At 52.4% G+C, this 11,756-nt stretch overlaps 1 protein-coding gene across 1 annotated transcript; it reads left to right on the top strand.

Annotated features, from left to right (window-relative positions):
* The first annotated feature begins 292 nt into the window (after nucleotides 1-292).
* LOC119940417 (basic proline-rich protein-like) lies at nucleotides 293-7,705 on the top strand. The gene is made up of 5 exons (XM_038760677.1): nucleotides 293-457; nucleotides 1,112-1,243; nucleotides 1,340-1,485; nucleotides 1,670-1,953; nucleotides 7,647-7,705. The coding sequence occupies exons 1-5, from the start codon at nucleotides 293-295 to the stop codon at nucleotides 7,703-7,705; spliced, it is 786 nt and encodes a 261-aa protein (XP_038616605.1).
* Nucleotides 7,706-11,756: the final 4,051 nt, after the last annotated feature.

Raw genomic sequence — 11,756 nt, 5'->3', positions numbered from 1 at the left:
CGGGGATGCCTGAGCAGAGACAGACAAAATCAAGGTGGAGTGAGTAAATTGGTGTTTGAGGAGCAAAGAGTGTGGGCTGGGTTTTAGTAGGAGATTAGTGAGGTAAGGAAGGAAGCGGGGAGCAGAATGAGTCCCTTAAAGCTGATGGCAAGGAGTTTATATTTGATGCAGAAGTGGGTGGGCAACCACTGGAGGTTGATTAGGAGTGGGGAGACATGGACTGAATTTTTTTTAGAAAATTTCTCCAGGCAGCAAAGTGAAGTACGACCTGGAGTGGGGAGAGACTGTGAAGATGGTGGTGGGGGTGGTGACGGCAGCTGCGCTGGTGGTAATGTTGGAGGCAATAGTGGTGGTGGACATTGTGGTGATGGGGGTGGAGGAGGTGATGGAGGCGGTGATGGTAATAGAGGTGGTAATGGAGATGATGGTCGGGGTGGCAGTGATGGTGGTGATGGAGGTGATGCAAGTGGTGGAGGTGGTGATGGATACGGTGGTGGTGATGATGAGATGGTGATGATGATGATGGAGATGGCGGCGGTGATGGTAGTGGTGGTAGAGATGGAGATGGTGGCGGTGACGGAGGTGGCTGTGGGGATGAGATGGTGATGGGAACTCTTCTGCCCAGGTGATTCTGAAGCATTAGGGAGCCTCAGAATTGCAGCCGGCAGTACCAGCCCCAACCTGATGGCAGAGCCTGGGGTGGTTAAAGCACAGTCCTTCAGGGCTGTACCCAGAGCCAACATGCTCAAGGCCAATCAATCAGTGGCATTTATTGATCCCTGACGGTGCGCGGACACTGTGCAAGACAGTCCTCTCCCTCCCCGTCCCAAAGCCAGCCTCTCAGCAGCCTGCCTGGCCCTCGGACCGCTTCCCTCCCAGAGCCCCCCAACGCACTCACACACACCACACACACCACACCACACCACACACACGCGCGCGCACACACACACACACACACACACACACACACACACACACACACACAGTCACCCCCGCGGGCGGGCGCGCACCCACAGACGACACACGAAGTCGCGCAGGGGCACAGACCCCCCGCCGCCCGGCCGGGTCAGCCCCCGAGCCCTCTTTCCCACGGGCGCTCGTGGGGCCTTAGGAAGGGCTGTGCCGGGGCCAGGGGTCGAGGGGTTCTCCCCCGGGGTTCAGCCCCCGCGAGGGCGGTGCTGTCCGCACCCTCCGCCGCCCGTGTCCTGGGGACGGGGGCGGGGAGGGGGCTCTCCGGGGCCCAGTCCGTCTCCTGTTGCCTACGAGCCCAGGCTGGGCCGGGGGGTGGGGTGGGGGGTACAACTGCGCTTTCTTCCGCGTGCCTGGCCGCCTTTCTCAGAGAAAAGCCTCGCCCAGGACCCCGACACCCCGACATCCCGCGCTGCCGCTCCGGGCCCCCCGCTCCGGCCACCCTGACAACCCGCCGCTGCCGCTCCGGGCCCCCCACCCCCCGGGCCCCGGGCACCCTGACAACCCGCCGCAGCCGTTCCGGGCATCATCATCATCATCACCAATCGTATTTATTGAGCGCTTACTGTGTGCAGAGCACTGTACTAAGCGCTTGGGAAGTACAGATTGGCAACATATAGAGACGGTCCCTTCCCAACAGTGGGCTGCCCTTCTGGCCCCGGCCAGCCTTGCCTCCCTGTGCCTCTGCCGCTGCGGGCAGCCCCCCTGGAGCCGGGCCCCCCGACACCTCGCCTCTGCCGCTGCCGCTGCCGCTGCCGCTGCCTCTGCGGGCGCCCGAGGTGCCCGGAGGCCCGTCCGGGTGGCCCGCCCGCCCTCCCGCCCCCGTCCCTCGAGCGCGCTGGGGCCCGGCAGCCGCCACTTACTTGCGGAGTCCGCAGCCCCGGCTCCGGAGTCCAGAGTGCGGCCACTGCCGGCCCGACGGCCCGCGCCCCGCGCCCCGCCCTCCGCACCCCCCCCCCCGCCCGCCCCCGGCGCAGAAACGGGGTCAGCGCCGGGGCGCGGGCCGACACAGCCTCTGCGGGGCGGCCCGAGGATGCGGGACGGACGGACGGGCGGGCGGACGGACGGACGGACGGACGGACGGACCGACCACGGAGACAGACGGCAGGGAGTGTGAGTCTGTTTGGGTGGGTGGGCGGGTGGGGGTGGGTCTGGGGGTGGGCTGCGCGCCCCCGCTTGGGCGGCCTTGGAAGCCGGGGGGAGGGGGACACCATCCCTGCCCTCGAGGTCCTTACGGTCCAGCTGCCGAGACGGACACGATCATAACTTTGGTGGTAGCAATAATAATAATAATAATAATAATAATAATAATAATGGCATTTGTTAAGCGCTTACTATGTGCAAAGCACTGTTCTAGGCGCTGGGGGGGGGGATACAAGGTGATCAGGTTGTCGCACAGTCGTAATCCCCATTTTACAGATGAGGTAACTGAGGCTCAGAGAAGTGAAGTGACTGGCCCAAGGTCACACAGCAGACACGTGGCGGAGCCAGGATTCGAACCCATGACCTCTGACTCCAAAGCCCGGGCTCTTTCCACTGAGCCACGCTGCTTCTTCTAGTAGTAGTAGTAGGCCTAGTATTTAGTAAACACTTACTGTATGAGGAACACTGAACTAAGCGCTGGGAAAACTATATATATTAGATATATAACTATATATCTAATATATATAGACACACACAGCACTTGTATATATTTGTACAGATTTATTACTCTATTTATTTTACTTGTACATATTTACCATTCTATTTATTTTGTTATTTTTAGACTGTGAGCTCTTTTAGACTGTGAGCCCACTGTTGGGTAGGGACTGTCTCTGTATGTTGCCATCTTGTACTTCCCAAGCGCTTAGTGCAGTGCTCTGCACACAGTAAGCGCCCAATAAATACGATTGATTGACTGATTGATTAATGTTGTGCATATAGCTTTAATTCTATTTGTCCTGACGATTTTGACACCTGTCTACACGTTTTGTTTTGTCGTCTGTCTCCCCCTTCTAGACTGTGAGCCTGTCGTTGGGTAGGGACCGTCTCTATACGTTGCCGACTTGTACTTCCCAAACGCTTAGTACAGTGCTCTGCACACAGTAAGCGCTCAATAAATACGATTGAATGAGTGAATGAATGAATAAATACGGTTGAATGAATGAATGAAAGAAGACGCAGCCGGGAATTGGTCATAGTACCTGTCCCTCTGGGGTGGTATTTTTTGAAGCACTTCCTATGTGCCAAATATTGTACTAAACTCTGGGGTAGATATAAAATAATCTGGTCGTATACTGTCCCTGTCCCCCCTGGGACTCACAATCGGAAGACACTCAAATAAAGTATAGGGTGGGGAAGCAGCCGACTTTAAAGCTACGAGCGATGACTACTACTACTACTAATTATGATGGTATTTGTTAAGCACTTACTATGTGCCAAGCACTGTTCTAAGCGCTGGGGTAGATACAGGTAATCAGGTTGCCCCAACTGGGGCTCACAGTCTTAATACCCATTTTACAGATGAGGGAATTGAGGCATAGAGAAGTGAAGTGAAGTGAAGTGAAGTGAAATGAAGTTAACTCCTCACCCTGGGCTTCAAGGCTCTCCATCACCTTGCCCCCTCCTACCTCACCTCTCTTCTCTCCTTCTCCAGCCCAGCCCGCACCCTCAGCTCCTCCACCGCTAATCTCCTCACCGTGCCTCGTTCTCGCCTGTCCCGCCATCGACCCCCGGCCCACGTCATCCCCCGGGCCTGGAATGCCCCCAGTCCCTCTGCCCATCCGCCAAGCTAGCTCTCTTCCTCCCTTCAAGGCCCTACTGAGAGCTCACCTCCTCCAGGAGGCCTTCCCAGACTGAGCCCCATCCTTCCTCTCCCCCTCGTCCCCCTCTACATCCCCCCCATCTTACCTCCTTCCCTTCCCCACAGCACCTGTATATATGTATATATGCTTGTACATATTTATTACTCTATTTATTTATTTATTTATTTATTTATTTTACTTGTACATATCTATTCTATTTATTTTATTTTGTTAGTATGTTTGGTTTTGTTCTCTGTCTCCCCCTTTTAGACTGTGAGCCCACTGTTGGGTAGGGACTGTCTCAATATGTTGCCAATTTGTACTTCCCAAGCGCTTAGTGCAGTGCTCTGCACATAGTAAGCGCTCAATAAATACGATTGATGATGATGATGAAGTGGCTTGCCCAAGGTCACACAGGAGACAAGTGGCGGAGCCGGGACTAGAACCCAGGTCCTCTGACTCCCAAGCCATGCTCTTTCCACTAAGCCACACTACTGAGGTGGTAGGGCGGGTTGGAGAGGGGAGCTGGGGTTGTAGGGCAGGGTGGGTGATGACTCAAGTACTTAAATGACCATCCATGGAAATGCTGAAGTGGTAGTTAATGGGGAAATAGGTTGGGGAGATGAGGGATTAATCAGGGAAGGCCTCCTGGAAGCGATATGACTTCAGGGCTGAATTTGGAAATGGATGGATTAACGGTCTACAAGGGGGAAAGAGTTCCAAGCAGGAGGTCAGGCAAATGGGGAGATGAGAGGGAGGCACAGTGAGTAGGTTGACTTGAGAGAAGTAAAGTGTGCGAGCCGGGGGGTAGTGGAAAGGAATGAGGATAATTAGAGGAGATGTTGCTTACTTACTGAATGCCTTAATAAAGCCAATGGCCGGGAGTTTCTGTTTGATGCTGGGAGGAATGGACAACCATTTGAGGTTTTTGAGGAGCTGACAAAAGTGTACAAAATGATGTTTTATTCATTCATTCAATTGTATTTATTGAGTGCTTACTGTGTGCAGAGCACTGTACTAACCTCTTGGGAAGTACAAGTCGGCAACATATAGAGATGGTCCCTACCCAACAATGGGCTCACAGTCTAGAAGGGGGAGACAGACAACGAAACAAAACACGTAGACAGGTGTGAAAATCATCAGAACAAATAGAATTAAAGCTATATGCATATCATTAACAAAATAAATAGAATAGTAAATATGTACGAGTAAAATAAATAGAGTAATGAATCTGTACAAATATATACAAGTGCTGCGGGGAGGGGAAGGATATAGGGCTGGGGGATGGGGAGGAGAGGAAAAGGGGGCTCAGTCTGGGAAGGTCTCTTGGAGGAGATGAGCCCTCAGTAGGGCTTTGAAGGGAGGAAGAGAGCTAGCTTGGCGGATGTGTGGAGGGAGGGTATTCCAGGCCCGGGGGAGGATGTGGGCTGGGGGTCGACGGTGGGACAGGCGAGAACGAGGTACAGTGAGGAGGTTAGCGGCAGAGGAGCGGAGGGTGCGGGCTGGGCTGTAGAAGGAGAGAAAGGGAGGTGAGGTAGGAGGGGGCGAGGTGATGGAGAGCCTTGAAGCCGAGAGTGAGGAGTTGTTGCTTGATGCGTAGGTTGACAGGAAGCCACTGGAGATTTTTGAGGAGGGGAGTGACATGCCCAGAGCGTTTCTGCACAAAGATGATCCGGGCAGCAGCGTGAAGTGTAGACTGAAGTGGGGAGAGACAGGAGGATGGGAGATCAGAGAGGAGGCTGATGAAGTAATCCAGTCAGGATAAGATGAAAGATTGAGTCAGCAAGGTAGTGGCTTGGATGGAAATGAAAGGGCAGACCTTGGTGATGTTGTGGAGGTAAGATAGGCAGGTTTTGATGATGGATTGGATGTGAGGGGTGAACGAGGGAGCGGAGTAGAGGATGACACCCAGGTTGCGGGCTTGTGAGACAGGAAGGATGGTAGTATCGTCTACAGTGACGGGAAAGTCAGGGAGAGGGCAGGGTTTAGGAGGGAAGATAAGGAGTTCAGTCTTGGACATATTGAGTTTTAGATGGCGGGCAGATATCCAGATGGAGATGTCCTGAAGGCAGGAGGAGACATGAGCCTGAAGGGAGGGAGAGAGAGCAGGGACAGAGATGGAGATTTGGGTGTCATCAGTGTAAAGATGATAGTTGAAGCCGTGGGAGCGAATGAGTTCACCGAGGGACTGAGTGTAGATAGAGAACAGAAGGGGACCAAGAACTGACCTTTGAGGAACCCCTACAGTAAGGGGATGGGAGGGGGAGGAGGAGCCCTCAAAGGAGACTGAGAATGAATGGCCGGAGAGGTAAGTGGAGAACCAGGAGAGGACGGAGTCTGTGAAGCCAAGGTTGGATAGCGTGTTGAGGAGAAGGGGATGGTCCACAGTGTCTAAGGCAGCTGAGAGGTCGAGGAGGATTAGGATAGAGTAGGAGCCGTTAGATTTGGCAAGAAGGAGGTCATTGGTGACCTTTGAGAGGGCAGTTTTGGTGGAGTGTAGGGGACTGAAGCCAGATTGGAGGGGGTCGAGGAGAGAGTTGGCATTGAGAAATTCGAGGCAGCGTAGGCGACTCGTTCTAGGAGTTTGGATAGGAATGGTAGGAGGGAGATAGGGCAATAACTAGAAGGGGAGTTGGGGTCAAGAGATGGGGTTTTTTAGGATGGGGGAGACGTGGGCATGTTTGAAGGCAGAGGGGAAGGAACCAGTGGAGAGTGAGCTGTGGAAGATGGAAGTTAAAGAGGGGAGGAGGGAAGGGGCGAGGGATTTTATAAGATGAGAGGGAATGGGATCTGAAGCTTGATCCGGGCAGCAGAGTGAAGTATGGTCAGGAGAGGGGAGACCAAGAAGGGAGACAATGGAGGCAGGAAAGTCAGCGAGGAGACTGGTGTAGTAGTTGGGATGTGGCAAGTTCTTGGACCAGTCTGGGGAATGGAGAGGAAGAGGGAAGCCCTGGAGATGTAGTGAATAAATTACCACTATATTTGGGGAGGTGGGGTGAAATAGAGGGAAGAGTCAAGGATAATGTGGAGGCTGTGGGCTTGAGAGGATAGGCTGGTAGTATTGTCAAAAGTGATGGGAAAGTTAGGAGGAGGAGGAGGAGGAGAAAATTTGGGAGGGAATGAGGAATTCAGTTTTGACTTTGAGGTGCCAGCGAGACCTCTGATTAGAGGTGTCCTGGAGGTAGGAGGAGATGCAAAATTGCTAAGAAGGAGAGGTCTGGGCTGGAGAAGGTCTGGGTGTCATCTGCATAGAGATGGAGGATGAAGCCAGGAGAGTGGATGCGTTCTTCAAGGGAGTGGATGTAAACCAAGGAGAGAAGGAGGCCCCGAACCCAATCTTGAAGGACTCAGAAAGTGGGAAGCAGAGGAAGAACTGGTGAAAGAGGCCAAGAAGAAGTGGTCAAAAAGGTAGGAGAAGAGCCAGAGAGAGGACTGTGTCACAGAAAGCTGAAGGATGTAGTAGAAAGAGCATGAGCCTGGAAGTCAAGGTACCTGGATTCTAATCCTGGTTCTGCCACTATTATTTGACCTTTCTGCCTCATCTCTCAAATGGAGATTAAATATCTGTTCCTTCTCCCTCTTAGATTGTGAGCCTCATGTCTACCCCAGCATTTAGTACAGTGCTTACACATAGTAAGCAATTAACAAGTACCACAAGTATTATCAAAAAACACCACAAATATTATTAAAAGCCAAGTTTTATCTTGTTTCCAGGAGAAGGGGGAAGATTCTGTTACAGTGGTTTTCAGGGAACAGAGAGAAAATGATTGGAATGCTGGGCAGATGGAATCTGGGGGGGAAGGATTGGGAAGGAAAGATTTCCCAAGGGTTCATTTCCCCCTGGTAAGCCGAAGTCCACTGACCCCTTCCCAGTTTTCTGCTCACCCTCTTTAGCTCAGAGCCCCCTCCCCTGCGCTCAGCACCAGTCGGTCCGGCAGCTGTGCCAGCTATGAGTTCCCCTGGAGACCTCTAGGAGCCTGGAGAAGCCTTGGGGCAGTGGCCCCGCCCCTCCACCCCCCAGTGATGCTGACCAGTAATAATAATAATAATGATGGTATCGGTTAAGCACTTACTATGTGCCAGGCACTGTACTAAGCGCTGGAGTGGGTATAAGCAAATTGGGCCCCAATGGGGCCCCAATGGGGCTCACAGTCTCAAATCCCATTTTACAGACGAGGGAACTGAAGCGCAGAAAAGTGAAGTGACTTGCTCAAGGTCACACAACAGACAAGTGGTGGAGTCGGGATTAGAACCCATGACCTTTAACTCCTAGGCCCGGGCTCTGTCCACTATACCAAGCTGCTTCTTTATGCTATGTGACCTTGGGGCAGTGGCCCCAGCCCCTCAGTGGTGCTGCCCAGCATACTGATCCCAGGTCCGCCCCTTGTCGGCTGTGTGACCTTGGGCAAGTCACTTTAGTTCTCTGGGCTTCAGTTCCCTCATTTGTAAAATGGGCATTGAGACTGTGAGCCCCGCGTGGAACAGGGACTGTGTCCAACCCAATTATCTTGTATCTAACCCAGCGCTTAGAACAGTGCCTGGCACATAGTAAGCATTTAATAAATACCATTATTATACCATGTCTCCCATGTCCCCCTCTAAGCCACTAAAGTGTTGTTTGACTGAGGGAACTTGAGAGTAACCTGCTGCCATGCTTTGGCTTGCTGTGGACAGCTGGGGAATTGTTCGAAAGGAAAGGACGATCTGCTATCTTTTTCAGAGCTCCATTCTGGATCCGTCAGTCCTTCCTTCTCCAGTTGTGTGGGGCCTTTGGGACCCGTGGAGGGGAGGGGGCGGGGGACTGGGACGGGGGTTCCAGGCTTCATCATCTGGTGGGGGGAGGGGGGGTCAGTTCAAAGCCAAACGGGTCACGAGGCCCCACTGAGCGCTGAGGGCTGGAGAGCAAATTTAAAGCAGCGTTCCCCGCCGCTCCTCCTCCCCGGCTCCAATATGTGGAGGGGAGGTTGGGGGTGAAGCGGGGAAAGATGGGGAGAGGCGGAGGGAGGGCGGCAGTGACATTCAAAGAGGCTTTGCTTTCTTTTCTCTTCTGCAACTTGGGGGTGAACCCATCTGGGCTGGAATTTTCCCGGGGGCGGTCCCAGCAGGACTTCACACCTCATCACCAACTCAACATTTCCCTGCTCCGGATCCTTCCCCTGGTTTTCATCAAGTAATCAATGGTATTTATTGAGCGCTTACTGTGTGCAGAGCACTGTACTAAGAACTTGGGAGAGTACAGTACAATAGAGTTGGTAGACACGTAGAGGCATTCCCTACCCTCAAGGAATTTACACTCCAGTGAGTTTACAATATTTCTTCCAGACCCCAGCGTGTGCACATCCCCCCACAGCTACACATCCCTCCACCCCCACACACACCCCCACACACCCCCGCACACCCCCTACTCCCCGCCCCCCCTCCCCCCATGGCCTGGGAGCTCCTCCAGCTCAGGGAACCTTTCCCACCTTTCCCACCTTCCTCTAGGACCATCTAGGGCTGGAGCCCACTCGAGGGCCAGAAACCCTACCTGGGTGGGGTAATTCTGAGCTGGTTTCTTAGCTCGGAGTTACCCCACTGGTCCCGCCTCTCCCTCAAATACGATCTTTAATTCGGAAAGGTCTATTTTCTATATCCATGGCAGCGTGGCTCAGTGGAAACAGCCCGGGCTTTGGAGTTAGAGGTCATGGGTTCAAATTCTGGCTCTGCCACTTGTCAGCTGTGTGACTTTGGGCAAGTCATTTAACTTCTCTGTGCCTTAGTTCCCTCATCTGTAAAATAGGGATTAAGACTGTAAGCCCCCCGTGGGACAACCTGATCACCTTGTAACCTCCCCAGCGCTTAAAACAGTGCTTTGCATATAGTAAGCGCTTAATAAATGCCATCATTATATCCATGGGAAACCGTCTGTTCCTTTGCTTCCCACCTCCTATCCCAGCCTCTGTCCCCCTCCCCCAGCCCCTGTCCTCCTCCCGCAGCCTCAGTCCCCTTCCTGCATGGTTCCATGGAAAGAGCACGAGCTTGGGAGACAGAGGTCATGGATTCTAATCCCAGCTCCACCACTTGCCAGCTGTGTGAGTTTGGGCAAGTCACTTAACTTCTCTGAGCCTCAGTTACCTCATCTGTAAACTGGGCTGTAAACAGCTCTCCCCCTCCTCCCCCTCTCCATCCCCCGACCTTACCTCCTTCCCTTCCCCACAGCACGTGTATATATGTATATATGTTTGTATGTATTTATTACTCTATATATTTATTTATTTTACTTGTACATATCTATTCTATTTATTTTATTTTGTTAATTTTTGTTAATTTTGTTAATTTTGTTATTTTGTTTTGTTTTGTTCTCTGTCTCCCCCTTCTAGACTGTGAGCCCACTGTTGGGTAGGGACCATCTCTATATGTTGCCAACTTGTACTTCCCAAGTGCTTAGTACAGTGCTCTGCACACAGTAAGCGCTCAATAAATATGATTAATCGATTGATTGATTGGGGATTAAGACTGTGAACCCCACGTGGGACAACCTGATCACCTTGTATCCCCCCAGTGCTTAGAACAGTGCTTTGCACATAGTAAGTGCTTAACAAATGCTATCATTATTATTATTATTATTTCCCCTTCCCCCCACCCTAGCAACTGACCCCCTGGGCTTCAGTTTGTGTTGTGACACCGAGGTGAAAGGCAGGGAAGGAAAGCTAGAAATGAAGCAGGCATGGAGGGCTGGGCTGGCCTGGGCTGGGTTGGGCTGAGGAGAATGTTGTCTGAAACTTGTTTATGTCTCGCAGTGGTAACTAATGAAGCCGGATCTGAGGCCTGGCCTCGGTGGGGCATCCAGTGGGTGGGCCGGCAGGTCAGCAGGCGGGTGGGCCGGCCGGCCTGCACCCTCCATCTCTCCCAGGACTCAGCTGTCTTCCCTGGGGAGGCCGCGCCATTGGGCTCCTTTCAGCTTATAAATCTCTTAGGTGCCTGGGCCTGCCGCTACCCTAGGGCCAGCCGAGATGGGGCTGGGGTGGATCAGGTCAGAGGGGAGACAGCTTGGAGAGGAAGTCCAGGTAGGGGGCTGCAGAATGGACTGAATGACCTCGAAGACAGTTGCAGCCAATGGACTGGTGTATCCATGACTCATGGAGAATTATTATTATTATTATTATGGTATTTGTTAAGAGCTTACTATGTGCCAAGTACTGTTCTAAGTGCTGGGGTAGATACAAGGTAATCAGGTTGTCCCATGTTAATCAGGTTGCCCATGTGGGGCTCACAGTTTTAATCCTCATTTTACAGATGAGGTAACTGAGGCAGAGAGAAGGTAAGTGATTTGCCCAAGATCACAGAGCAGACACTTGGAGGAGCCAGGATTAGAACCCATGACCTAGAAGAAGGCCATGACTTAGGAAAAGGCTGGAGCAAGGAAAAGGGGCAGGGGATGGGTGGAGGGGGCAAAGAAAGGTGCAGGGGGAAACAGGGAGAAAGTGGTGGGGGGGGGGCAGTTGGACAGATGGCAGGCCAGACAGAAGGACAGAGCCACAGGCAGCAGGCCCGAGATGCCCTTCTGATTTTCATACCCTAGGGCTAATGTGATGTTGTATTCAGTTTCACTTTGGTTGTGTTTTACTTGTCTTAGGTTGTTTTAATGTGTTGATTGTTTCATTGCTCTTTATGTGTCTTCATCTGCCTGTCCCTAGTCCTCTCTCCCTAATCTAAGAATAAATGATTTAGATTACGAGCCTCTCTGGGCCCAGGGCTAAACCTAATTCCTATCTGTGTATTCCTCTTCAGTGCTAGTATGGAGCTTTGCACTCAGCCAATCAATCAAACAATCGATCATATTTATTGAGCACCTACTGTGTGCAGAGCTCTGTACTAAGTCGTTGGGAGAGTACAATATAACAGAGTTAGTAAACACGTTCCCTGCCCACCAGGAGTTTATGGTCTAGAGCTTTTGCACCCAGAAATCCTAGTATTTCTGAGCTGAAGGGAGGCAGAGCTGGACCCCAGCCACATACTTCACTA

Source organism: Tachyglossus aculeatus, chromosome 18, assembly GCF_015852505.1.
Source record: "Tachyglossus aculeatus isolate mTacAcu1 chromosome 18, mTacAcu1.pri, whole genome shotgun sequence".
NCBI lineage: Eukaryota > Metazoa > Chordata > Mammalia > Monotremata > Tachyglossidae > Tachyglossus > Tachyglossus aculeatus.
This window is presented reverse-complemented; position numbering and strand designations above follow the sequence as displayed.

What these genes read in the sequence shown, in the direction of transcription:
- LOC119940417 (XM_038760677.1), top strand. Translation starts at nt 293, where the DNA reads ATGGTGGTGGGGGTGGTGACGGCAGCTGCGCTGGTGGTAATGTTGGAG. An exon ending in AGGGGGCTCTCCGGGGCCCA is followed by an intron (nt 1,244 to 1,339) that starts GTCCGTCTCCTG and finishes CGCCTTTCTCAG; the next exon opens with AGAAAAGCCTCGCCCAGGAC. An exon ending in GCCCCCGGCGCAGAAACGGG is followed by an intron (nt 1,954 to 7,646) that starts GTCAGCGCCGGG and finishes CACCCTCTTTAG; the next exon opens with CTCAGAGCCCCCTCCCCTGC.